The following is a 26,734-nucleotide window of genomic DNA, read 5'->3' on the forward strand; positions in this document are numbered from 1 at the left end:
AATGTAGTTCACTTAAATAGTTTATGGCTGGTTATGACAGTGTCAGAATGTCACAAGCCTAAGTGACATTTCAGTACTTTCAGAAATAGCCAGGAAAATATAATCATAATTCCTATCTCTTCAGTGTCTTATAATGGCAGCAGAAAACTAGAAAGATCATTAAAAATAAAGCTTGCTGACCTGCAATGGCCTCTGGACTCCCCCAGAGAGTCAGAGCTCTGTTGTTCTCTGAAGGGTTCTACTTTCTTTTATTAGGGATCAAAATGATAACTGAGTAATGACTTCACCTCCCTAGGGTGAATCACCCATTCACTCAGTATTTTTACCTGATCATTATTTTTCAGCAGCTATAAATTTAAATTTAAAATTAAGGTAGAATTTAGTATGGAAACACTGCTCAACAAATATTTTTCAGCCGTTTCAGATCTGGCCTGGTGCTCATAACCGCCTCTTATAAAAGGGTATGTGTGCGTGGTGTGTGTGTGTGTGTGTGTGTGTGTGTGTGTGTGTGTGTGTACCTGTCTGCCTATGGGTGTGATGGATGACAGCTACCTAATCTTAAGACTTTGGGAGTTGAAGAGGAGGTAGCAGGGCCTGATACAAAAAATTCCAGAAGTTTCTTCTTCCTGGCTTTACAATGATATTGAATGGGCACTAAGGGGTATGTGATCTCTTCTTCACTTCTCTGTCTAGTCATTAATTCTCACTCTCCCCAAGCAGGAAATCAAAAGGGCAGATGGGACACAAACCTGTCTGAGTACAGCAGGGAAGTAATTTTACATGTGATATTAAGAAATCATAGGTGACTTCCATCATTGGGAGCAAGACTTTTCTATTTTTCAGTGTCAAAACTAGTATTAAGCTTCTAATAGAGATTAATATTTTTCTTATAATGCACCTCTTGCCTAAGAGACCTATTTCTTAGATTTATTTGAGAGCTGAAAGGGACCTCAGGAATGATCTAGTTCAACAGCATCCTTTGACATTAAATAATAATAAGGACATGAAAGAATGTGATTAAGTTTATACAGATGCTAGCAGAGTCCAAATTAGAATCCAGGTCTTCCAAAACCTTCACCTATGGGCCATTTCTGCTATACCAACTTGACTTTTTCTATTTAACAATACAGGGCTGCCATCAAATAGCCTAACTCTGTGAAGACCATACCACACATACTTTTTGACAAATACTAACTGGATGACTATTTCAAGTAATTCACTATGGCAGATGAATTCACTGTTATCCTTAGGGATCTTGAAATAAAATTCAAAACTTGGGGAGGAGGGGCCCCTGGGTGGCTTAGTTGGTAAAGTGTTCGGCTTCGGCTCAGGTCATGATCTCGCCATCAGTGAGTTTGAGCCCTGCTTTGGAGCCTGGAGCCTGCTTCAGATTCTGTGTCTCCCTCTTTCTCTGCCCCTCCCCGACTCACACTCTGTCTCTCAAAAATGAATAAAGGTTAAAAAAATTAAAAAAACAAAAAAACCTGGGAAGGAAAGGATCACAAAAAATGCAGTGGAGGCAAATAATCATGAAAAACTGTGAAGAGAGTACTAGAACTAATTTCAGGATTAATAAGCAACCTCCTTGAGATTTAGGATAGAATGTCTCTCTTGAGTATTATGCTAATTTTGTCCCCTAACTCTGTGTAGGAGGCATTCACAGAATAAGATTGTTATCTTATAGAGCTTTATATAAACATGAATATTATAATTTAGAAGATTAAAATAAACTCAACCAAGGAGTCTTTAATCTGAGGAATGTATCCCCTTGCATGACAAAAACTAACTTCTTATTTCTTATTTGTTTCAGATGAATTAATCTCTTCACCAGTGATCCTGTACATAACTCGAACATGGAGAAGGGTCTGAAGTCACTTGGAGCAAACCACAGCAGCCTGGCAGGTCCTTGAGATGGGCAATAGACTGCCAGTCTTTCTTGAAGGATAAAGATCTAGATAGCATCACAGGGAACCTAGGCTGAAGGACAGGATGTCACCTGCTCACAGCCATCATCCTGGCAGGATTTACTGACCTCTGGACAAGATATATTTTATTTATTTGAGTTACTGGCTAAGGCACTGGCTATTTGGAAAGGATATCCCTTTGAAAATGTAAAGTCAAGTTGGAGATAATGATTTGGAAGTATTTCACCAGCTGTTTAGGAAATCCTGGATTCTCATGGTGTCTACATTTACGACTTTGTATGCTTGCAAAGAAACTAAAAGTTAAATATGTCCCTCTTCTGTGAAGCTTCTTTAAAATTCAGATCTCTGCTACATATATATATATATATATATATATATATGAATATATGTAAATAGCCCAGGGAGAGTTGGTAGCTTCCATTCAACATATTTAGCTGGATCTTTTCAACCAAAATGTAAATCTGCAATGTATTCTAATGTAACCCAATTAGAGCTACTAACACCATCTGTATATATATTTTTGGTTCAGCTGTCAAAAAACACACAAATACACCCCAGTAATACAATATTGAATAGTTGTAGGATATTCATTGTACTATACTTCATTTAATTCTTTTTACTATTTTTAAATGAATCAACTTTCACTTTTTTCCTTTTAGAATTAGAATTTTAGTGCATATTCTAATATGTAATTCTTTGTTCACATCTGATATTTTTTGAGGATAGATTATTAGAAGTGGAATTACTATAACAAACTATATAAAATTTTTAAGAGACTATGGAAATGACTGTGCGTGACTTCTGAGGCTGGTCATAAAAGAAGATGCAATCTCTGCCTTGTTTGCTGGAACACTTGTGTTTGGAGCTCTGAACTGGCAAGTAAGAGCTCTGACTATTCTCAGGCTGCCATGTTGCAAGGAAGCCAAGCTAAATGGAGGAACCACGTGTATGCACTCTGGTTGGTCAGTAATATGGTCTGACATCCCAGTCTAGCAGCCTAGCATGAGTTGAGTCTCTAGATGATTCCAGTGCCCAGCACTGCTGAGTCATCTCCAGCATCTGGGTCATTTCAGTTGAGGCCCCACATGTCATGGAGCAGTCATCTCTGTGCTCTGTCCAAATTCCTGACTCACAAAATGTTTAATAAACATGAACATAATCACATGGTTATTTTAAGCAGCTAAGTTTTGGGGGTAATTTGTTATGCAGCAACAGTAACTGGAACACTTAGTTTTCTATGCATCTATCATTAATTTGTCTTTAAATTCTCAATATTGTCAAGTATATTAGTTCCACTGATTTCCTTAAAGAAATTTCTCCTGGAGATCTCTGTCCTCTTGTCCCAATCTGGACTGGATATATAGCCATCAGCCTAGGACTTGCTTGGATGAGAGAGTGTAGCATGTTACTTATAACTTAAGGATGTGGGCCCTGGAGTCAGGCTGCCTGGGTTTAAATCCTGGATCTACTGCTTGCTAGCTGTGTGATTCTGCACAAGCTAATTTCTCTGTGCCTCAGTTTCCTCATTAGAAGAGTGCTTGACACATCGTAAGTGTTCTTATTGTTGGCATTATTATTGTTTATTATGCTTCCTTTCATGCTATCCCTGGAATTCCCACTGCCTCATGCCTATGTCTGATCCCCTAGTTCCTAGATTCCATGTCTTTCTCTCTCTTGGTTACTTGTCTTAATAAAACACAGCACCTGAAATACATCCCTTGAGAAAAGATGCTTGGGAAGTCAGTTTTTTGAGACCTTGTGTTTCCGTTTTAAATTGTCTTTATTTAACATCACACTTGATAATGTGACAGTCACAAAAGTCTAAGTTGGCAACAATTTTCTCTTTAAATGTTGAAGATGTTAGTCCATTGTCCTGAAGCTTTCAATGCCACTACTGAGAGGCCTTTCTGAGTCTCGATCCTTTGTATGTAGGTTTTTCTTTCTCTTCCTGGAAGTATTAGGATCTCTTTTTATCCCCATTGTTTTAAGATGTGATAATGATGTGATTATTTAGAGCCCCATTTCAACTTGGAAATTTAGGTCCTTCAATTCTCAGGATTTTTCTTTTCTTTACATTTTTTAAAGTTTATTTATTTTTAGAGAGAGAGACAGGGAGAGAGAAAGAATCCCAAGCAGGCTGCACTGCCAGCGCAGAGCCCGACACAGGGTTTCAACCCACGAACTGTGAGACCATGACCTGAGCCAAAACCAAGAGTTGAACGCCTAACCGACTAAGCCACCCAGGCGCCTCTCTTTACAAGTTTTTGTTGCTGTTAATTTTCTTAACTCCATTTTCAGTTTTCTCTCTTTGGGACTCCTAAGAGTATATAGGATCTGTTGAATTGATTCTCAAAATTTTCTCATCTTTTCTATCTTCTATTGACTTTCTGTTCAACTTTCTGGGAGATTTTCTCATTTGTATCTTCTGTTCTCCTAATTTATAAAAATTCTGCTTTCATATTTTTATATTTTCTTGCCCAGAAAGGAATCCTCTCATCTTCTATCAGGTGAATATGAGGGATGTGAAGCTGGCTGATGGCATTTTGAAAGCCAGTGAGGGAAGAGGGTTAAGAGAGGGAAAATCTTACCATTCCAAATGCAGATATGACTTAGGCTCTCTTTGCTTTAAGTACGGCAGCTGTCCCTGCCCTCAGCTCTGCCTACTTTCTCTTGTCTCACATTAACCCAATCGATTAGAACCACAAAGTTAAATACATTCAATGAGGCTTTGGGTAAAAGGGCAAGAATTTATCATTCCAGAGTTTCTGGATTAAAAGAAAAGCAAAAAAGTTCCCTTTCATCTTTTATACCTTTTTTCCTGCAAAAAAGTAAGAAATTCACCCAATTTAAGCCTCTGTACCCCTCCCACTTCACCATGCTTTTTTTTTTTCCTTTGGTAATACCTCAGAATTTGAGTATTCAGGGTCCAAGTTTGTTTTAAAATAACCCAATGAGCTGACAGACGGAGCTTCTGGAATTCTGCAGCTTGTGCTAGAGTCTGCAGATGGGAAATTGCCGTCAGTTAAAGGGTGGTGCTATTACCATAGCCCAATTTTTGAAAGCCTTTAGAAAAAAAAAATTATCTGAGTTAATTAGCATCCACCACAGGCACTAGTTTTGTGTTGCAGTATTCTAAGAATTCAGATAATAACAGCAGTTCAATCTCTAAGTTTTAACTAACATTTGCCTTTTAAAAATGTGGATTATAAAGAATTTTACCTGTTATATGAAAATGCTCTTATATGGCTGTTCTATAATCTTAGATCATCATGAAATATGAATTATATTCTAAAATCAACTAAATACTACTCTACTGATGCCCAAAATAGGAATAATTTCATTTTACCTCTCTGATCTGCTTAATCCACAAGTCTCTTCCAAGAAACTCCTGATGTAAGACCACAGGAGCTGAGTTGAGATTAAAAGTTATGGAGTCACTGGTCTTTTCCTTAATAAAAGGCTGGAGGTCAGAATTTATCTAGGAGGAGTAGTCAAAAGAGTTAAATCAGTAAGATGCATACACACTACTATGTTTTAGTCCTTTCAGAAAGCACCAGTTAATGCAGGGAAAATGAAGCTTAAGGAATACAGCTTTTAGATGAACTTTACTAAGCAAAAGTACAGTTCATATGATTAACAGCAATCTTTAAAATTCTTTAAGATAATTTTTTCCTGACATATTCCTTTTCTATTTGGCAGCAGACTTTGCTTCTACTCTTGAAATTAAAAACAAGAATTTTAAAAAAATTTTTTTTAACGTTTTTATTTATTTTTGAGACTGAGAGAGACAGAGCATGAATGGGGGAGGGGCAGAGAGAGAGGGAGACACAGAATCGGAAGCAGGCTCCAGGCTCTGAGCCATCAGCCCAGAGCTCGACGCGGGGCTCGAACTCACGGACCGCGAGATCGTGACCTGAGCTGAAGTCGGACGCTTAACTGACTGAGCCACCCAGGCGCCCCAAAAAACAAGAATTTAAATAAAGTTTTAATGAACATAATTGCTTAATAAAATTTAAGATTTAATAAAATATATAAAAACTCATCTGGAGATATTACATACATATATATACACATGTATGTATATATATAACGTATATATCTATTTTCTCCTCTCTTATGAGCTATTTAAGTAACATCTAAGAAATATATATTAAATGGAATCTTTAAGTTACATATGTACAGAGGCAACAATATAACAGCTAACCTCAAGACTTTTTATATTTCAGTATGCCCATTCAAAAGGACCAAGTATTAGAATTAAGGCTTTCGATTTTACTCAGTATATTTTTAAATTTCATTAAATTTCCACAATTTGTTTTACATAAGGGAACTTTAAGGGAACTGTAACAAAAACGCAAATGATCTCCCATTCTGTAAAGGGCAACATTACAGGTTATTTAATAATTTGTAAGAGTTCTCTCAAGAACCCTTTCAGGTGGTAAGAAAAGACAAACATCACAAATATGGTTTAAGTAAGCTGTAGCTTTCTATCAAAATTACACAGTACTCACCACTCACACTGTTTATATTACATAACAATCACCATCTATGACTGACAGATTTTAAACACACAATAAACTTTTTTTTTTTTTTTTGAGATATAAAAGCAGCTTATTAAATGGCAGGAGGTTTCTTATGTATCATTTTAGCTATTTAAGCACTGGAAAAAGAAAAAATGTGCAAATACCTTATGACTCATGGCCATGTGCTTCCCATACTGAAATGCCATATCCTGAACGTCAGCATCATGCTTTGCTAATTCCATTGCAGCCTGGCAGCTCTTTGCTAATAAGGCACCATGGGAGAGAAAAGTCTGTTCCTTCCAAGTTGATATTCCAATATCTTCTGTGATATGATTTTCCTAAAAAATGCGACAAAGCCAGGATTTTAAAAAATGTTTTAGGAGTAATTGTTTTGGTTTTTGAAGAATATAAGAGTTAAGAAATGAAGTCCTCAAAACACTCAGGCTATTGCCACAAGACAGAACTAAAAGATGCAGAACCTTGGCTCTACCTACAGAGAACTAAGGGGTGGGAACTGTTGTTTTGGGGTAATGGCGGGAAAGATGAAAGAAATGCAGAAGCAAATTTTATTTTGAACTTGGAAACTTCTATTACAATTTATGTAGGATAAAGAAAAGTTAGAAACTTGGACCTCCAAACTAACTCCCTTCTATATTCACGTGAGCTCTTGAGTGCTGGTATGCCAAAACACAAGATGCCTATTACCTTTAACTTATGTGGAAATGTCAAGGGCATAATGAAGAAACTGCATTCTCTTAGAAACAGTTCAATAGGGGCGCCTGGGTGGCGCAGTCGGTTAAGCGTCCGACTTCAGCCAGGTCACGATCTCGCGGTCTGTGAGTTCGAGCCCCGCGTCAGGCTCTGGGCTGACGGCTCCGAGCCTGGAGCCTGCTTCCGATTCTGTGTCTCCCTCTCTCTCTGCCCCTCCCCCGTTCATGCTCTGTCTCTCTCTGTCCCAAAAATAAATAAAAAACGTTGAAAAAAAAAATTTTAAAAAAAGAAACAGTTCAATAAAAAAAATCACAGAGGAGGTAACCCATTGTAACGGAGTATGATTAGATTGTATTATCATCCAAGTTTATTCCTATAAGGAGAAACAAGGAGAAAAGGGAGTATATATAAGTGTAGTTTATTTACTTGCATCTTTTTAAATTATGAAAACCATTGTAGTATTTATAAGTTCACACATACCTACTATCTCTAGACCAGTGATGTCCATTAAAAATATAATGTAAGCTGCATATGTAATTTAAGATTAGCTAGTAGTGGGGAGCCTAGGTGGCTCATTTTGGGTGTCCAGCTCTTGATTTCAGCTCAAGTCATGATCTCATGGTTTGTGGGATTGGCCCTGCATCAGGCTCTGTGCTGGGTGTGGAGCCTGCTTGGGATCCTCCCTCCCTCCAACCCCCCCCCCCTTTCTCTCTCTCTCTCTCTCTCTCTCTCTCTCTCTCTCTCTCTCTCCATACCCCACTTGCAAGTGTGTGCATATGCACACACTCTCTTTCTCAAAATAAATAAATAAACTTTTAAAAAGGGTAAAATAAAATAAAATTTGCTAGTAGTTACATTAAAAAGTGAAAAGAAATAGGTGAAATTAATCTTACTGACATTTTATCTATCCTAATATATCCAAAATATTATTTCAACATATAAAATTATTGAGATATTATAGCGGCACCTGTGTGGCTCAGTTGGTTAAGTGTCTGACTTTGGCTTAGGTCATGATCTAACGGTCTGTGGGTTCAAGCCCTGTGTCAGACTCTGTGCTGACAGCTCAGAGATTGGAGCTTGCTTCAGATTCTGTGTCTCCCTCTCTCTCTGCCCCTCCCCTGCTCACACCCTGTCTCTCTCAAAAATAAACACTTTAAAAAAATGTTTTAAAATTATTGAGATATTTTATATTTTTTATGCTAAATTTTCAAAACCAGGGTGTATTTTACACTTACAACACATCACTAGCCACGTCTCAAGTACTCAGCAGGTACAAGGAGCTAGTGGCTGCCCTACTGGATGAAGCTGCTCTAGGCAGTGGGCTCTCTGAGGACAAAAATGATGAACCAAGTATATAAAACAATGTTCATTTATGGTATTTCTTTGAAACTTCAAACTAACTAGAACCCATCCAGAAGGATTAACTAAAACACTTTACTTCCTGCCACCCATACCATAATCCTTCTCTTTCCATCATTATTTGAGGATAAATATAAAAAATAATAAGAAAACGGGATCATGAAAAGGTCAGCTCAGATCCAGAAGGGAACCTTCCACCCACTGGTCAGATCAAATTGTCAGCTTTATTTTATTTATTGTGCCTTTAAACAAAGAGAAAGTTCCACTTGTGGCAAGAGTTACAAATGTGCAACATAACATTGTGTAATAATAAAAAAGGCCATCCAAGGGAGAAACAGTGAATAAAGTGCATTATAAAACATTAGGTATGAATCATAACATATTTAACTTTGGAAATTTGAGAATGTATTTTTAAATGTGCAAAGTTAACATACCATATTAATAAACTGAAGATAGAAACCATATTATCTCTCCATACAAACTAAATGAGCATTTGACAAAATTCAACTCCTATTCTTGATGGGAAAAAAAACCTAAATAAAAGAGGAACAGATGTATATTTCTTTAATATGATGTGTGTGTATGTGTGTGTATGTGTGTCAGCCCCAAAGACTGCAAATACTTTATGAAGGAACATGAGTCTTTCCTAATAAAGTCAGGAATAAGAGAGATGCACACCACTGTTATTTAACAGTGTAAAGGAAGAGGCAAGAAAAGAAGAGATGGATAAATATTAGAAAGGAAGCTTTTAACTATCGCTGTTTGAAGACAATGTAATTGTATACTGGGAAAAACTAGGAGACTCAACTACAAACTACTATAAACAAGAAGTTAATTCAATAAAGTAGCAGCATATATATACACACACACACACACACACACACACATACGTATATATACACACAAAACTTATAGTTAATAGGATAAATGTATTAACCATAACTTTCATGCATAAAAAGTAATCAGAAAGTATTATAAATAGGATCTTTTCTTCCATTATATCTAATGAAAAGAAAGATTAAAGAGCTGGGAATAAACTCAGAAATGTGAAAAACTGATACGAATGAATTGCTAAAATACTAGTGAAGGAACACAAGTTACCTTAAAGAATATAAAAACATATCATATTTAAAGACGGTACAGTCCAACCTCATAAAGTTTACTCCAATTAAACTAAAAAGACCTTTCTTTCCTCCTGAAACCAGGGAAGCTGACTCTAAAGTTCACATGGAACAAACATAATAAAAGTAGGCAGGAAAACCATGAACAAGAATAGCCATGTGTATGGTTGGGGGAGGGTGGGGGGGTAGATGGGGACACCGATAGATGTCCAGCCCTACCAGATATTATAACTATAAAGGTATCATGTATTATACTATAAAGCCTTAGTAATTTAAAAGAATGTGTACTTTTTAGACAGAGAGACAACTGGACCAAAAAGAAAGTCCAGAAATCAAACTATATACAAAAATTTACTAACTTGTAGGAAAAGTTGGACTTTTCAGTAAATGGTGCTGCTACAACCAAATAGCTATCTGGAAAAAAACAAACAAACAATAGACATATCTGCATTTACACCATTTTTTTTTATTTTTATTTTTTTTAACGTTTATTTATTTTTGAGACAGAGAGAGACAGAGCATGAACGGGGGAGGGTCAGAGAGAGGGGGACACAGAATCTGAAACAGGCTCCAGGCTCTGAGCTGTCAGCACAGAGCCCGACACGGGGCTCGAACCCACGGACCGCGAGATCGTGACCTGAGCTGAAGTCGGCCGATTAACCAACTGAGCCACCCAGGTGCCCCATGCATTTACACCATTTATCAGGATAAACTCCAAATGGCAAAAGCAAAAGCAAAACAACCACAAAACCGTAAGCAATGTTAGAAGACAAAGGACAATGAGGAAAGGTATTTGCATTTCCTTTTTTTTAAAAGATGAAAACAATTTTTTTAAAGTTCATTTATTTTGAGACAGAGAGAACACATGTGTGTGGGGAGGGACAGAGAAAGAGAGAAAGAGAGAGAGAGAGAGAGAGAGAGAGAGAGAGAGAGAGAGAGAATGAATACCAAGCAGGATCTGTGCTGTCAGCACAGAGCCCAACTTAGGGCTAGACCTCACAAATCGGGAGATCATGACCTGAGCTAAAACCAAGAGTCATATGCTTAACCGACTGAGCCACCCAGGGGCCCCAAAGTATTTGCATTTTCTTTAAAAAAAAATTTTTTTTTAACGTTTATTCATTATGGAGAAATACAGAGAGACAGAGCATGAGCAGGGGAGGGGCAGAGAGAGGGGGAGACACAGAATCCGAAGCAGGATCCAGGCTCTGAGCTGTCAGCACAGAGCTTGACGTGGGGCTCAAACTCACAAACCTTGAGATCACGACCTGAGCCGAAGTCAGACGCCCAACCGACTGAACCACCCAGGAACCCCAGTATTTGCATTTTCTATCACAGACAACTGGCAAATCACCCTGTGGTAGGCTAATAATGTCTGTGTCCCCCACACCCCCTCTTCTCAAATGTTACCTTAACATGGCAAAAGGGATTCTGCAGATGTGACTGAATTCAGGATGTTGAGATGGAGGGATTATCCCAGATTAACCGGGTGGGCATAAGGTAATCACAAGGACCTTTCTAAGAGAAAAGCAGCAGGGTCTGGGGTCAGACAGGAGATATGATGACAGAAGGAGAGAGGGGTTCAAAGATGTTAAGCTCCCGAACTGGAATAGGGAGGCTGGGGTCAAGAGCTGAGGAATGAAGGCAGAAATTAGAAAAGACAATGAAATGGATGTCTCCTAGAGCTTCCCCAAGGAAAGTAACCTTACCAACATCTTGATTTTGGGTCTTCTGACTATTATATTAAAGAAAATTCCCACCTCTACAAAGCTTTACTAAGTATTGGTGAGGCTGTGAAGAAACAGGCATCTTGAGCATGGCTAGTGGAAGTGGAGACTGGATGGAAATTTCACAATTTATCCATGAAAATTACAAATGTATTTGCCCTGTGACCCAGAAATCCTACATCCAGGAATTAATTCTACATATAAGCCCATGCACATGAGAAATGAAATACACACAAGTTTGCAATCTATTGTTCACCCAGCTGCGAGGGTGATCCTTTTACAACTTAAGTCAGGCAGGTTACATTGACCTTTGTGCTGTTTCTCTAACACTGCAGGCCTGCTCTTCTGAGGCCGCTGAACTTACTATTTTCAGTCAAGCAATCTCCCCAGATGTTTGCAGGGCTCAGTTCCTCATTACTTTGGGGTCTCTGCTCAAGTTTCAACTCATCTTTAATAGTCTACCTCCCACCCCATCATTTCCTATCTCCTTACTCTGCTTTAAATATTTTTTCCTTGATACTACTAAACTCTTCACATAGGTGTTGGTTTAATGGTTTAACTGCCTACCCCTTTCACTAGGATGTTGGCTACATGAAAGTAAGGTCTTTCTTTTCTCTTGTCCTCTGCTGAATCATCAGCATTCAATGTAGTACATTAGGTGTGCAATAAAAATATTTGCTGAATCTTTATCTTTCTTTTGGTATCTTTCATTTCCACCTTCCTCTGTCCTATTTGGAAATAATAAGGAATTGAAATAATTCTCCTTGAATGCCTTACTACCGCTCACAGAATCAAGATGAACTTCAGCATAACATTTAAGGCAAGGTCCTTTTTGGTACCAAGCAATACTTCTAGCCCCATCTCCTACCCAAAATATCCCCTTGAGGCCTGCATTCCAGCAACACAGAACAATCTGCTGTTTCTTGAACAAAATATACACTTTCACACTTGTGTGAATTTAAAAATATTATTCCCTTCAAAAAGAATATCATCTCCTCCTATCCCCTGCCTATTAAATTGAACATATCCCATTCAAACGTCACTTATGAGAAACATTGCCAAATACTCCCACAGATACTTTTCTCTTTAGACTAATGTTACTTTACTTATATTACAATATAGCACTTGTTCTTTCTGAATTGTATGCTTATTGTCTTTTATTGATTAGGTTGGACCCTGTCTTAGGCATCTGTATATTTTTAATCACTTAGGCCATATTTAATCTCCAAAAAATGTTCACTAAATGAATAGAATCATGTTTGTCTGTTGCATTTATCATTTATATGTTCTTTAAAAAATTGTTATATTTATTTATTTACTTATTTATTTATTTATTTTAGAGAGAGAGAGCGAGTGTGTGAGTGGGGAAGAGGGGCAGACGGAGAGAGAGAGAGAGAGAGAGAGAGAGAGAGAGAGAGAGAGAGAGTCAGAGTCTTACTCAGGCTCCACGCTCAACATGGCGTCTGCCATGGGGTTCGATCCCATGACCCTGGGATCATGACCTGAGCTGAAATCAAGAGTCAGATGCTCAACTGACTGAGCCACCAGGTGCCCCTAAAAAATTTTTAAAAGCAAATGAGAGATATATTCATATAAGAATGCTGTTCAGCAACAAAAGAGAAGCAACTACTGACAGATGCTATGTAGTAGATGAACCTCAGAAACATGAAGCTAAGCGACAGAAGACAGGCACAAACGGCCACACACCGTACGACTCCACTTACATGAAACGTGGATTAGTGGTTGCCTTGGCTGGGGGTGGGAGCTGTAAATGGGTATGAGGGACTTTATGAGGGTATGTGTGAAAATGTTCTAAAACTGATTCATGGTAATGGTTGCACAACTTGATACAGTTTCTAAAAAATCACTGAATTTTAGGCTAGACATGGGTTGATTTTATGATATGTAAAATACAGCTCAATAAAGTTCTTAAAAATGAAAATAATGAATGAGTAATATTTTACATTTCTTGCTCTCATACTTATATTGTTATTAAAAAAAAACTTATGAGGGGTGCCTGGGTGGCTCAGTTGGTTGTGCATCTGACTCCTGATTTCAGCTTAGGTCATGGTCTTGTGGTTTGTGGGTTCGAGCCCCTCATGGGGCTCTGTGCTGACAGTATGGAGCCTAGTTGGGATTCTCTCTCTTCCTTTTTCTTTGCCCTTCCCCTACTCTCTCTCTCAAAAAATAAACTAAAAAAAAAGAAATTAAAAAAAAAAAGTCTGTCCTCAAAAAGCTCACAGTCCAGGGATGGCATGGATAAATATATCTATATATGGATATAAACATATAGACAAACCAATGTAATTCTATTTCAGAATAATTTTTGCAGGATTTCCAATAAAAGATTCAGTTTGGCTCATTATATTTTCCTTATTGTGATTAAGACATTTTATTATTATTTCTACATTTTAAATTATGCAAGTGATACCTGATCACTGAAAAAAAATTAGAAAATTCAGAAAACCAAGAAAACAATTAATTTATAGTCCCTAGAAATCTACTACCAAAGTTAATAAGGGCATAAGTTAATCTGTTTCTAAGTTAATCAGGATATTAATTCCATGAACATTAAATTATTATATATTGTGAACTTGGTTACAAATGAAACAAATCCCTCCATTCATTTCCATCAGCTTGCCACGTATATATTAAGAGAGCATGCTTTATTACAAAGGAAAAATAAATGTACAACTATAAAATACGAAGAAACTGGTTTGATAACCACTTTCAAATCAGCATCTTCACACATCAGAGATATAGAATTGGTGTGAAATGAATGAATGTAGTCAGAGTAAATGAGATTTAGATATTCTTATAGCATCAACTTACATATGTGCAGTTTTTACTGAAGATTTATTATCTATAAAAGGAAGATACAGTGAATGAATATTTACTATTGATGGGATTTCCTTTTTTTCCATAAAGGTAATATATGCCGACATGCCTATCGAATGACTGTCAGACAAAAGTACAATAATTTAAAAAATGCAGGTCTCTTATTCACTGTCACATGACCTTTTTGCTCAAGCAAGGCAGGTTCAGTAACACACGTACACAAAACTGAAGCCTGCAAGAAGATGTTTGCCTGAGATAGTGGCGCTGGTGGTTTTGCTCAGAGATAATATGCTGTTCTGCTAACTGAATTGTCTGGGGGAGTACTTTGAGTTGCTTTCCTGATGAAAGTAATACATTGGTACATAAATATTCACAGGAGACCAAAGTGTATTTATAAAGTGGCTGGTTGGGATTAAAGGTCTGGTCCGTGGCCACAGAACAAAAGCACATTAACTGACGCAGGAAAATGACAAAGCCCCAACTAGAACTTGCCAAGTTAAACTCCCACCTTTCACATTATCAGAAAAGGAGAGTTGGGGAGATTCAGACACTGGCTATCTGTCGAGATAAAAGCACTTTAAAGAAAGAATGCAAATGTCCTATTTTTCATGCTTCCTACTTCTGATAAATACTCTGAGCCACTATCTTTATAAATGCAGCATAAATTTGGGTTTAGTGAAAGACCAGATCCCTCTAATGCCACATCTCACTATTTTAAATGTTTGCTTTGAGTTGCTGTTTTCAGCTATCTCGAGAAGTTAAACAAGAGACAAAACAGTTTACCAGCCTTATTTAAAAAAATAAATAAATAAATAAAATAAGCTCAGGAAATTTTTAGTAAAGACCCTCTAAATTTAGAGATAAGAATGAAGCAGGGAGAGAATGAAATCTAGTTATTTCCTGGGAACTAGCTAAGTGATGGCATTTTCACATTCACTGTTAGCTCTGAAAAACCCTATTATTATTCCCATTTAAAAGGTAAGGAGGTTTGAAGACTGTATTTTGACCCAAATCAGACACTAGTCAGAGACTAGGCAGAGATGGGTCTCAGACATACAGCGAGAGGATTCTATTTTGCTTAATACATAAAAGAAATACACGCAAAATCTTTTATAGTTGGAAAAGTAGGCTGTATTTAAGAATGAATGACATGTTTTATCTATGTATCAAAAAAGTATTTTCAACCTATAAATTAAGTCTTGTAATAATACCCATTGGAGAAATCCAAGAGTCTAGAGCATAGGATGAGTAATGAGATTAGAAACAGTAGGCATCACAAGTATTTTTTCCGGAATCCCTAGAGAGGAAAAAATATATATAATATTTTATTTTATTTTACTTATTTATTTTTTTTAAACATTTATTTATTTTTGAGACAGAGAGAGACAGAGCATGAACGGGGGCAGGGTCAGAGAGAGGGAGACACAGAATCTGAAACAGGCTCCAGGCTCTGAGCTGTCAGCACAGAGCCCGACGCGGGGCTCGAACTCACGGACTGTGAGATCATGACCTGAGCCGAAGTCGGCCGCTTAACCGACTGAGCCACCCAGGCGCCCCTATATATAATATTTTAACAGACTCATCTAACAGGATGAAATAATCTGCTCAGATTTAAAATCCAATCACATGGGAAAGAGTAAAGTAGGTATCTTGGAAGCTTTATATCTATGTAAATCATGGGAGAGAAACTAGTAAGATCTGATACATGTGTATAACTGAATCCTATTTTTTAAAGAATACTTCTACAGAATAAAAAGCTACTAAAACTTTATTTAGAAATTAGAGAGAAGGGTTACTAGGGAATTTAAAAATTGAGAATTCTTTGGTTTAGAGTCAGGTAGTCCCTTCCTGCCCTCCCCTCTAGTCACTTGTTGCTGAGATATATGGGGCTGACCAAGCTGAAAAGGGATGGAGGAGGGAAGACTATTTTACAGCACAAATCCTTCAGCAGGTGGCATCCTTGGGAAGGGGGAAGCTCTGAACAGCTAGAGGGCAGCAGATAGTCTTCAGATGGGTTGTACAGTAGGGGCAGTAGGGAATACTGAATAATTCTTCAAGATGGACAGACTGGATGGCACCAAGGGGAAATGTGGCCTGCTCTCAAATGCACAGCCTATGCTGGTGTTTGGCGTCCCATGCAAATGCGCAGTAAATGCAGTTACCTGATTTTTCTGTGTGCTTACTACATGCCAAGCACTGTGGATTTGAACATTAGTCAGGCATTACTTCTCGACCATTAGAAGTTCAGCAGGGGAGAAACACAGTAAACGGAAAGTAGTTGAGTATGTGCAAAGGGAGCTATGCTTATAGTAGAGAGAAGGGAGCGAACCCTTCTGTTAAGAAAGATTAAAGAAGGCTTCAATGGGGGGATAGTTAAGAGTTGAGTTAGGTTCTGAATAATAAACTGGAATTAGGTAGAGGATGACTTTGGGGCATCAATATTAGTTCCATATTGTTGAAGCATACAGTGGGAGAGGTAGGTGAAGAAGGAGGAGACTAGTCAGGAAGGTAAGAGACCTAGAGGTTTGGATCTTATCATTTAGGTGCTAGAAAACTGTTTTTAGCGGGAAATGATATGATTATATGTGCAATTTAGATGGGTTGCTTCAGAAGCAGTTTACAAAGGAGGAGTAATAACTGAAGATCCATTAAAGGGTGAAGTGCTCTATTGTAGGTGAGCAGATGAGCTAAAGTGGTAGCTAATGGAGACTGAGAGGCAAGAACAAGATGAGCTGTTCAAAAAGTGAAACAAGATAGCTCCCTACTGTGGACAAGATGTTGCTCACCCAGGACCCACTCCCCTCTCCCTTCTTACTAACAAGACCTAATTTTGTTCAGGTACTCACTGCTCTGATATGTGAACAGACTAATGCCATTTTGGACAAATTGGCCATGATGATGGTTCTAGGACCTGAACTTCTTGAGTACAGACAGCCCCCTTCTCTTCCCACATTCTTTTTTTTTTTTTTTTTTTTTTATAACCACACTCTTAAGTATGCTCTCAGGGTATAACACCTTTGATCTTCCCTGGAGATATGACTATGACACACACCTATTTTTTTTTTTTTAATGTTTATTTATTTTTCAGAGAGAGAGAGAAACAGAGCATGAGTGGGGGAGGGGCAGAGAGAGAGAGGGAAACACAGAATCCAAAGTAGGCTCCAGGCTCTGAGCTGTCAGCACAGAGCCTGACGTGGGGCTCGAACCCACAAGCCATGAGATCATGACCTGAGCGGAAGTCAGACGATTAACTGAATGAGCCACCCAGGCGCCCCAACACACACCTATTCTTAAACATTCTTTTCTTGGTGGTTCCCTAGTATGTACTTCCAGCCCCTAGGCTATAAAAATAGGTCTCAAGGGAGGTGGGGTTGTATCTTGCTGCTGCCCTAGACATGCTTCTGTCCATAAGTCCCCTTAATAAGCCATTTCTCGTCAAACTGAACTTGTCTGCCTTCTTCTTTGGTCTAATAGCTCCTCTCGCCTCGGAGGTCATTTTGCATATATTTCCCTTTCATGGAACACTTGCCAATGATTAATTTAGGAAGGGGCATGTGGGCTAATTCTAGGTAATGAGATACATACAGTACAGAGGGAAGTCTAGGAGGAGGCTACTAGAAAGAGACCCAGTTGGAACTTGCAAATGTTTCCTCTGGATGTACTGTGTCTTGGACAGACACACCCAAATTGCCACCAGCCTGATAATAAATAGGACACAAGGAGGCAGAGCAGAGAGACGGTAAACCTTGATATGATGGAGCTGTCACGTTAACTGCTTGATGCCTGACTACCTTGGCATGTTTGGTTAGAGTAAAGTCTATTACCTTACTTTTGTAACTATTTAATTGGATTTTCCATTTTTTGCAGCTGGAAGCATTCCAACGAATTCATCCCTTAATGAAAAATGTTCATGCTATATGAAGTCTACACATGCCAACGTTAGCAAACTACTAAAACATTGTAGGACGAAATTTTCTTAGGATAGTGTATTAGTTATCTGTTGCTATATAACAAATGATCCCACAACACAGCATCTTAAAACAGTAGACATTTATTATCTTATAGTTTCTGAGGGTCAGGAGTCCAGGAATGACTTAGCTGGCTGGTTCTGGCTCAGGGTTTGTCATGAGGTTACACTCAAGCTGATAGCTGGGGCTAGAGCAATATAAAGAAGCTGGAGACTCCACTCCCAAACTTACTAAGGTGGCTTTTGGTAGTAGTTGTTAATTGCTTGCCACATCAGCCACTCCACAGGGCTACTCACATGACATGGCCACTGGCTTCCCCTAGACTAAATAATACAAAAGAGTGAGAGACAGTGAGAATACATTCAAGAGAAAGCTTTACAATCTTCCCTGATCTTGAAAGTGACAGGTCATTATATCAACTGTATGCTGTTTATCACACAGACCAACCTACAACAATATAGGAAGGAATTACACAGGAGTATCAGAAGGTGGGTTCACTGGAAGCTATCTTGGAGGCTGGCTACTACAGATGGAGTCTATGATTAAAATTTGTGGGTCGGAATATTTTAAAGTCTCTACAAACTTTCTGCCAAGTTGTTTTAAAGAAAGGTTCTTCTCCTCCTTCTCCTTCTCTTAAAATGGAAAACACTTAACAAAATTTTTTTAATGTTTATTTATTTTTGAGAGAGAGAAACAGAGTGCAAACAGGGGAGGGGCAGAGAGAGAGAGGGAGACACAGAATCCAAAGCAGGCTCCAGGCTCTGAGCTGTCAGCACAGGGCCCAATGTGGGGGTCGAACTCACAAACCGTGAGATCATGACCTGAGCTGAAGCCAGGCACGTAACGGACTAATCCACCCAGGCACCCCCCACACCTTTTTTTTTTTTTTTAAAGGAAGCTCTATGCCCAACATGGAGCTCAAACTCCATTGAAATCCAAGAGGCACAGAGAACTCCCTTCAGACGTAACTTGAATCTATCTTCTGCACGACATATCATAGTGAAACTGGCAAAATACAAGGATAAAGAGAAAATTCTGAAAGCACCTAGGGATAAACGTGCTCTAACATATAAAGGGAGACCGATAAGACTAGTGACAGATCTCTCTAATGAAACTTGGCAGTCCAGAAAGGAATGGCAGGAAATCTTCCATGTGATGAACAGAAAAAAATATGCAGCCGAGAATCCTTTATCCAGCAAGTCTGTCATTTAGAATAGAAGGAGAGATAAAGGTCTTCCCAAACAAACAAAAACTGAAGGAATTCATCACCACTAAACCAGCCCTACAAGAGATCCTAAGGGGGATCCTGTGAGACAAAGTACCAGAGACATCGCTACAAGCATGAAACCTACAGACATCACAATGAGTCTAAACCCATATCTTTCTATAATAACAATGAATGTAAATGGACCAAATGCGCCAACCAAAAGACATAGGGTATCAGAATGGATAAAAAAACAAGACCCATCTATTTGCTGTCTATAAGAGACTCATTTTAGACCTGAGGACATCTTCAGATTGAAAGTGAGGGGATGGATAACTATTTATCATGCTACTGGAAGTCAAAAGAAAGCTGGAGTAGCCATACTTAGACAAACTAGACTTTAAATTAAAGGCTGTAACAAGAGATGAAGAAGGGCATTATATAATAATTACAGGGTCTACCCATCAGGAAGAGCTAACAATTATAAATGTCTATGCGCCGAATACGGGAGCCCCCAAATATATAAAACAATTACTCACAAACATAAGCAACCTTATTGATAAGAATGTGGTAATTGCAGGGGACTTTAACACCCCATTTACAATAATGGATAGATCATCTAGACACACAGTCAATAAAGAAACAAGGGCCCTGAATGATACATTGGATCAGATGGACTTGACAGATATATTTAGAAATCTGCATCCCAAAGCAACAGAATATCCTTTCTTCTCAAGTGCACATGAAACATTCTCCAAGATAGATACCATACCGGGTCACAAAACAGCCCTTCATAAGTATACAAGAATTGAGATCATACCATGCATACTTTCAGACCACAATGCTATGAGGCTTGAAATCAACCACAGGAACAAGTCTGGAAAACCTCCAAAAGCATGGAGATTAAAGAACACTCTACTAGAGAATGAATGGGTCAACCAGGCAATTAGAGAAGAAATTAAAAAAATATATGGAAACAAATGAAAATGAAAATACAACAATCCAAATACTTAGGGATGCAGCAAAGGCAGTCCTGAGAGGAAAATACATTGCAATCCAGGCCTATCTCAAGAAACAAGAAAAATCCCAAATACAAAATCTAACAGCACACCTAAAGGAAATAGAAGCAGAACAGCAAAGACACCCTAAACCCAGCAGAAGAAGAGAAATAATAAAGATCAGAGTAGAAATAAACAATATAGAATCTAAAAAAACTGGAGAGCAGATCAATGAAACCAAGAGTTGGTTTTTTGAAAAATTAAACAAAATTGATAAACCTCTAGCCAGGCTTCTCAAAAAGAAAAGGGAGATGACCCAAATAGATAAAATCACGAATGAAAATGGAATTATTACAACCAATCCCTCAGAAATACAAGCAATTATCAGGGAATATTATTAAAAATTATACGCCAACAAACTGGACAACCTGGAAGAAATGGACAAATTCCTAAATACCCACACACTTCCAAAACTCAATCAGAAGGAAATAGAAAGCTTGAACAGACCCATAACCAGCAAAGAAATTGAATCAGTTATCAAAAATCTCCCAACAAATAAGAGTCCAGGACCAGATGGCTTCCCAGGGGAGTTCTACCAGACGTTTAAAGCAGAGATAATATCTATCCTTCTCAAGCTATTCCAAAGAATAGAAAGGGAAGGAAAACTTTCAGACTCATTCTATGAAGCCAGTATTACTTTGATTCCTAAACCGGACAGAGACCCAGTAAAAAAAGAGAACTACAGGCTAATATCCCTGATGAATATGGATGCAAAAATTCTCAATAAGATACTAACAAATTGAATTCAACAACATATAAAAAGAATTATTCACCATGATCAAGTGGGATTCATTCCTGGGACGCAGGGCTGGTTCAACATTCACAAATCAATCAATGTGATACATCACAATAAAAGAAAAGGTAAGAACCATATGATCCTGTCAATTGATGCAGAAAAAGCATTTGACAAAATTCAGCATCCTTTCTTAATAAAAACCCTTGAGAAAGTCGGGATAGAAGGAACATAGTTAAACCTCATAAAAGCCATTTATGAAAAGCCCACAGCTAACATCATCCTCAATGGGGAAAAACTGAGAGCTTTTTCCCTGAAATCAGGAACACGACAGGGATGTCCACTCTCACCGCTGTTGTTTAACATAGTGCTGGAAGTTCTAGCATCAGCAATCAGACAACAAAAGGAAATCAAAGGCATCAAAATTGGCAAAGATGAAGTTAAGCTTTCACTTTTTGCAGATGACATGATATTATACATGGAAAATCCGACAGACTCCACCAAAAGTATGCTAGAACTGATACATGAATTCAGCAAAGTTGCAGGCTACAAAATCAATGTACAGAAATCAGTTGCATTATTATACACTAATAATGAAGCAACAGAAAGACAAATAAAGAAACTGATCCCATTCACAATTGCACCAAGAAGCATAAAATACCTAGAAATAAATCTAACCAAAGATGTAAAAGATCTGTATGCTGAAAACTATAGAAAGCTTATGAAGGAAATTGAAGAAGATAGAAAGAAATGGAAAAACATTCCGTGCTCATGGGTTGGAAGAATAAATATTGTCAAAATGTCAATACTACCCAAAGCTATCTACACATTCAATGCAATCCCAATCAAAATTGCACCAGCATTCTTCTCGAAGCTAGAACAAGCAATCCTAAAATTCATATGGAACCACAAAAGGCCCCGAATAGCCAAAGTAATTTTGAAGAAGACCAAAGCAGGAGGCATCACAATCCTAGACTTTAGCCTCTACTACAAAGCTGTCATCATCAAGATAGCATGGTATTGGCACAAAAACAGAAACATAGACCAATGGAATAGAATAGAAACCCAAGAACTAGACCCACAAAAGTATGGCCAACTAATCTTTGACAAAGCAGGAAAGAATATCCAATGGAAAAAAGACAGTCTCTTTAACAACTGGTGCTGGGAGAACTGGACAGCAACATGCAGAAGGTTGAAACTAGACCACTTTCTCACACCATTCACAAAAATAAACTCAAAATGGATAAAGGACCTGACTGTGAGACAGGAAACCGTCAAAACCCTAGAGGAGAAAGCAGGAAAAGACCTCTCTGACCTCAGCCGTAGCAATTTCTTACTTGACACATCCCCAAAGGCAAGGGAATTAAAAGCAAAAATGAACTATTGGGACCTCATGAAGATAAAAAGCTTCTGCACAGCAAAGGAAACAACCAACAAAACTAAAAGGCAACCAACGGAATGGGAAAAGATATTTGCAAATGACATATCGGACAAAGGGCTAGTATCCAAAATCTATAAAGAGCTCACCAAACTCCACACCCGAAAAACAAATAATCCAGTGAGGAAATGGGCAGAAAACATGAATAGACACTTCTCTAAAGAAGACATCCAGATGGCCAACAGGCACACGAAAAGATGCTCAACATCTCTCCTCATCAGGGAAATATAAATCAAAACCACACTCAGATATCACCTCACACCAGTCAGAGTGGCCAAAAGGAACAAATCAGGAGACTATAGATGCTGGAGAGGATGTGGAGAAACGGGAACACTCTTGCACTGTTGGTGGGAATGCAAACTGGTGCAGCTACTCTGGAAAACAGTGTGGAGGTTCCTCAAAAATTAAAAATAGACCTACCCTATGACCCAGCAGTAGCACTGCTAGGAATTTACCCAAGGGATACAGGAGTACTGATGCATAGGGGCACTTGTACCCCAATGTTTATAGCAGCACTCTCAACAATAGCCAAATTATGGAAAGAGCCTAAATGTCCATCAACTGATGAATGGATAAAGAAATTGTGGTTTATATACACAATGGAGTACTACATGGGAATGAGAAAGAATGAAATATGGCCCTTTGTAGCAATGTGGATGGAACTGGAGAGTGTGATGCTAAGTGAAATAAGCCATACAGAGAAAGACAGATACCATATGTGTTCACTCTTATGTGGATCCTGAGAAACTTAACAGAAACCCATGGGGGAGGGGAAGGGAAAAAAAAAAAAGAGGTTAGAGTGGGAGAGAGTCAAAGCATAAGAGACTCTTAAAAACTGAGAACAAAATGAGTGTTGATGGGGGTGGGAGGGTGGGTGATGGGTATTGAAGAGGGCACCTTTTGGGATGAGCACTGGGTGTTGTATGGAAACCAATTTGACAATAAATTTCATATATTAAATAAATAAATAAATAAAAGGAAGTTCTACGTCCAACATGGAGCTCAAACTCTCGACCCAGAGATCAAGAGTCACATGCTGTACTGACTGATCCAGCCAGGTGCCCTCAAATGGTTCTTCTGATGTGCACATGGACCAGCCAAGGTTGGGACTGCCTTGCTTTTCAGTAGAATTATTGTTTTACTTATGAATTTAATGGGTAAGAAGTGGGAAGTCATTTCATTGATTGGCCATTTGTATTTCCTTCATTTATTCATTTGTTAAAGCTTTACTGAGTACCTTCTTGGTACAAGGCATTGTTCCAGGTGCTCATGCCAGTGAGCAAAACCAGAGTCCTTGTACTCATTGTTCTTATAATGTAGTGAGGAACCCAGATAATTAGGTAACCAGACAAATAAATATGTAACAACAAACTGAGATACTTCCAAGGGGCGGGGGGCAATGAACACACTTCTGTGATCACATGTAATCAAAGAACTGGGGCTTTTGGGGATGGTTTCCCTGAGGAAGTGATACTCAAGATGATATAGGAAGGATGAATAAGGGGTAAATAGTAAAGAAGATGAAGAATCATGTTCTAGGCTATAAGGATTGTACATACAAAGGAGAATGGCATATCTGAACAGTCAGAGAAGGCCATCAGGGCTGATACGCAGACAGTGAGGGTGAGAACGAGTGGTACAAGGTCAGGCTGGAGGAACAGACTGGGGTCAGACTACACAGGGTCACTTTGAGGATTTTGGTCTTTATCCCAAGAGTGACAGGATGTCACTTCATCCAGTGACACAGAGCACAGGCACAGAATCTAGCATTCTGAGACCCCTGGGAAGGAGGAGAAAAGACTACAAGATGGGGGGATTGTATACAGGGAGGTGAAGGAGGAAGTTACCAGAGCAGCTCAGACAAGAGATGATGGCATCATGGACCATACAAAGGGGCAGCCAGGTTCTGGCACAAGGGTGAAAATGTGTGGGGTAAAGCCAGGCTGTAGCCTGTGCTATGAATGGTGGGGAGTGAGGACATAAACAAGGTACTACTCCCGACTACTGTTATGGATTGAACAGATCCCTGCAAAATTCATGTGCTGAACCCTTAACCGCCACTGTGGCTATATTTAAAGAAGTAATTAAGGTTAAATGAAGTCATAAGGGGCGGGCCCTGATCTGATGCTTAGTGCTCTTATAAGAGATACCAGAGCCCTTGCCTGGCTCTCTCTCCTCCATGTGGGGACACAGAGAGAAGGTGGCCTCCTGCAAGTTAGGAAAAGAGCTCTCATGAGAAGCCAAATTGTCCAGAACCTTCACCTCAAACTTCTAGCCTCCAGAACTCTGCAAAAATAAATTTTTGTTGTTTAAGCCATCCAGTCTATGCTATTTTATTATAGCAGGTCAAGCTAACACAACCACCTTCTAGGTAAATTTTAGGTTTCAATCAGTGATGTTTTGAAAGCATATTTACACTGTCCCTCCCCATATCTTTTCAGCAGTCTTAACAATCATCATGCTAACATACTGTCTTAAAAAAACGTTGAAAAGTTCTATATTCTGATTATTTACTTCTGCATAACAATCCATGTGAAACCTTAGTCGCGTAAACACCACTGCCATTTTATTATGCCCACAGATTCTGTGGGTCAGGAATTCAGAAAGGGAACAGAAAAGATGGCTGGTCTCTGCCACATAGTTTCTGGGGCCTCACTGAGAAAGAGCTGAAAAGCTGGGGATGATCTGACTGGCTAGGGGTTGGAACAGCAGAATCACCAGAGATCCACTTCCAATAAGACAGCTTATTTACCCACACGCACCTCAGTGAGGCCCTTCGGAGACTGAGGACTGGAGCGCCTCCCCGTGGTCTACTCATGTGACTTCTGACAGCAGGGTGGTTGAGCTGGTTGAGCTCAGAGAGGGACCAGACAGAGGGAGTGTTTCAAGACAGCCAACATCCTAAGAGCCTAAGAAGTCATGCAGTGTCATTTCTACAGTACTTTATTGGTTCAGGCTCTCACAAGCCCACTGAGATTCAAGGGAAAGGGACACAGATCCTCACTACTCGATGGGAGATGATGGGAGGAAAGTAAAAAACTTTGTGGCCTTTTTTCTTTTTAAACCACTACACTCTACTTCTGAAGAGTGTGCAGGAGAGCAACTGCGGTCTTTGCTTCCTTTCAGTTATGCTTCTGGCTAAGGTGATGATACAGAAGATGGAGTAAAGCGGCCATGGGGGTAAGCCTGGTGAATGGAGGAAGTATTAAGGATGACTCCTATGTTTTTGACCCGAGAATCTGGATAAACAGTGGTTTGGAGGAAAAGTGGTTTGGAGTGGATTTGGAGGGAAATGGAAGGTCATATATCTGGTTTTATATGTACGGGGTCTCACATGCCTGTAAGAGCTCCAAGGAGAAATACTGAATAAGCAGCAAAATATTTAGCTTTAGAGCTCAGGAGTGGTCTGGGATAGAGATATAAATTGAGACTCACTGGCATGTAGACAGATGATAATTGAAGGCTTGGGCTTCATTTTCTGAAAGGTCTATTCTTATCCTGTGATCAGGATTGTATTCTTTTAAACAATTTACAGGCTTAATAGTCATGTTTTATCTCTCAGGCAAATAAACTGCCTTTTAAGATGCTTTGCTATGATAGCTATCAGTGAGTGACCTGAAGTACCTCTAAATGGTGTACAAATTCAATTTAAACACTGAACAAATAAAATCGTTCACCAACCAGACCCACTCTAAACTTGAGGGTTTATTTAATTGAAAGGATCATCATATGTACTAAGTTTTCTGTCACCAATAGCTTTTCTGCCTTCTCTGTAATTGTATCAAACTTCACTTCTCGCCTCTCTATATCTAACCTAATATTCTTACATTTGATTCTTTTTTTTTAATGTTCACTTATTTTTGAGAGAGAGAGAGAGAGAGAGAGAGAGAGAGTGAGAGTGTGTGTGAGCGGGGAGGGCAGAGAGAGAGGAAGACACAGAATCTGAAGCAGGTTCTAGGCTCTGAGCTGTCAGCACAGAGCCTGATGCAGGGCTTGAACTCATGAACCACGAGGTCATGACCTGAGCTGAAGTCGGACATTTAACTGACGGAGCCACCCAGGCATCCCATCTCCTACATTTGATTCTAATATGTTTACTTCATAATACATTTGCTGCTATTTCCTTTAA

General features: G+C 38.8%; 1 protein-coding gene across 3 annotated transcripts in view; it reads right to left on the bottom strand.

The window, feature by feature from the left end:
* The window catches only part of PDSS2 (decaprenyl diphosphate synthase subunit 2), a 258,700-nt gene that overhangs the window by 36,155 nt on the left and 195,811 nt on the right, over positions 1 to 26,734 (bottom strand). For 2 of the 3 annotated variants that reach the window (XM_007078753.3, XM_042986906.1), the window contains exons 5-6: positions 6,613 to 6,786; positions 5,272 to 5,403 (exon numbers count right to left, since the gene is read on the bottom strand). In XM_007078753.3, the coding sequence (XP_007078815.2) occupies positions 5,272 to 5,403; positions 6,613 to 6,786 (306 nt within the window). Of the gene's footprint in view, positions 1 to 2,722; positions 3,874 to 5,271; positions 5,404 to 6,612; positions 6,787 to 26,734 lie in introns of those variants that run through there. The other variant, XM_042986907.1, reaches the window with a different exon arrangement.

This window comes from Panthera tigris, chromosome B2, assembly GCF_018350195.1.
Source record: "Panthera tigris isolate Pti1 chromosome B2, P.tigris_Pti1_mat1.1, whole genome shotgun sequence".
NCBI classification, from domain to species: Eukaryota; Metazoa; Chordata; class Mammalia; order Carnivora; family Felidae; genus Panthera; species Panthera tigris.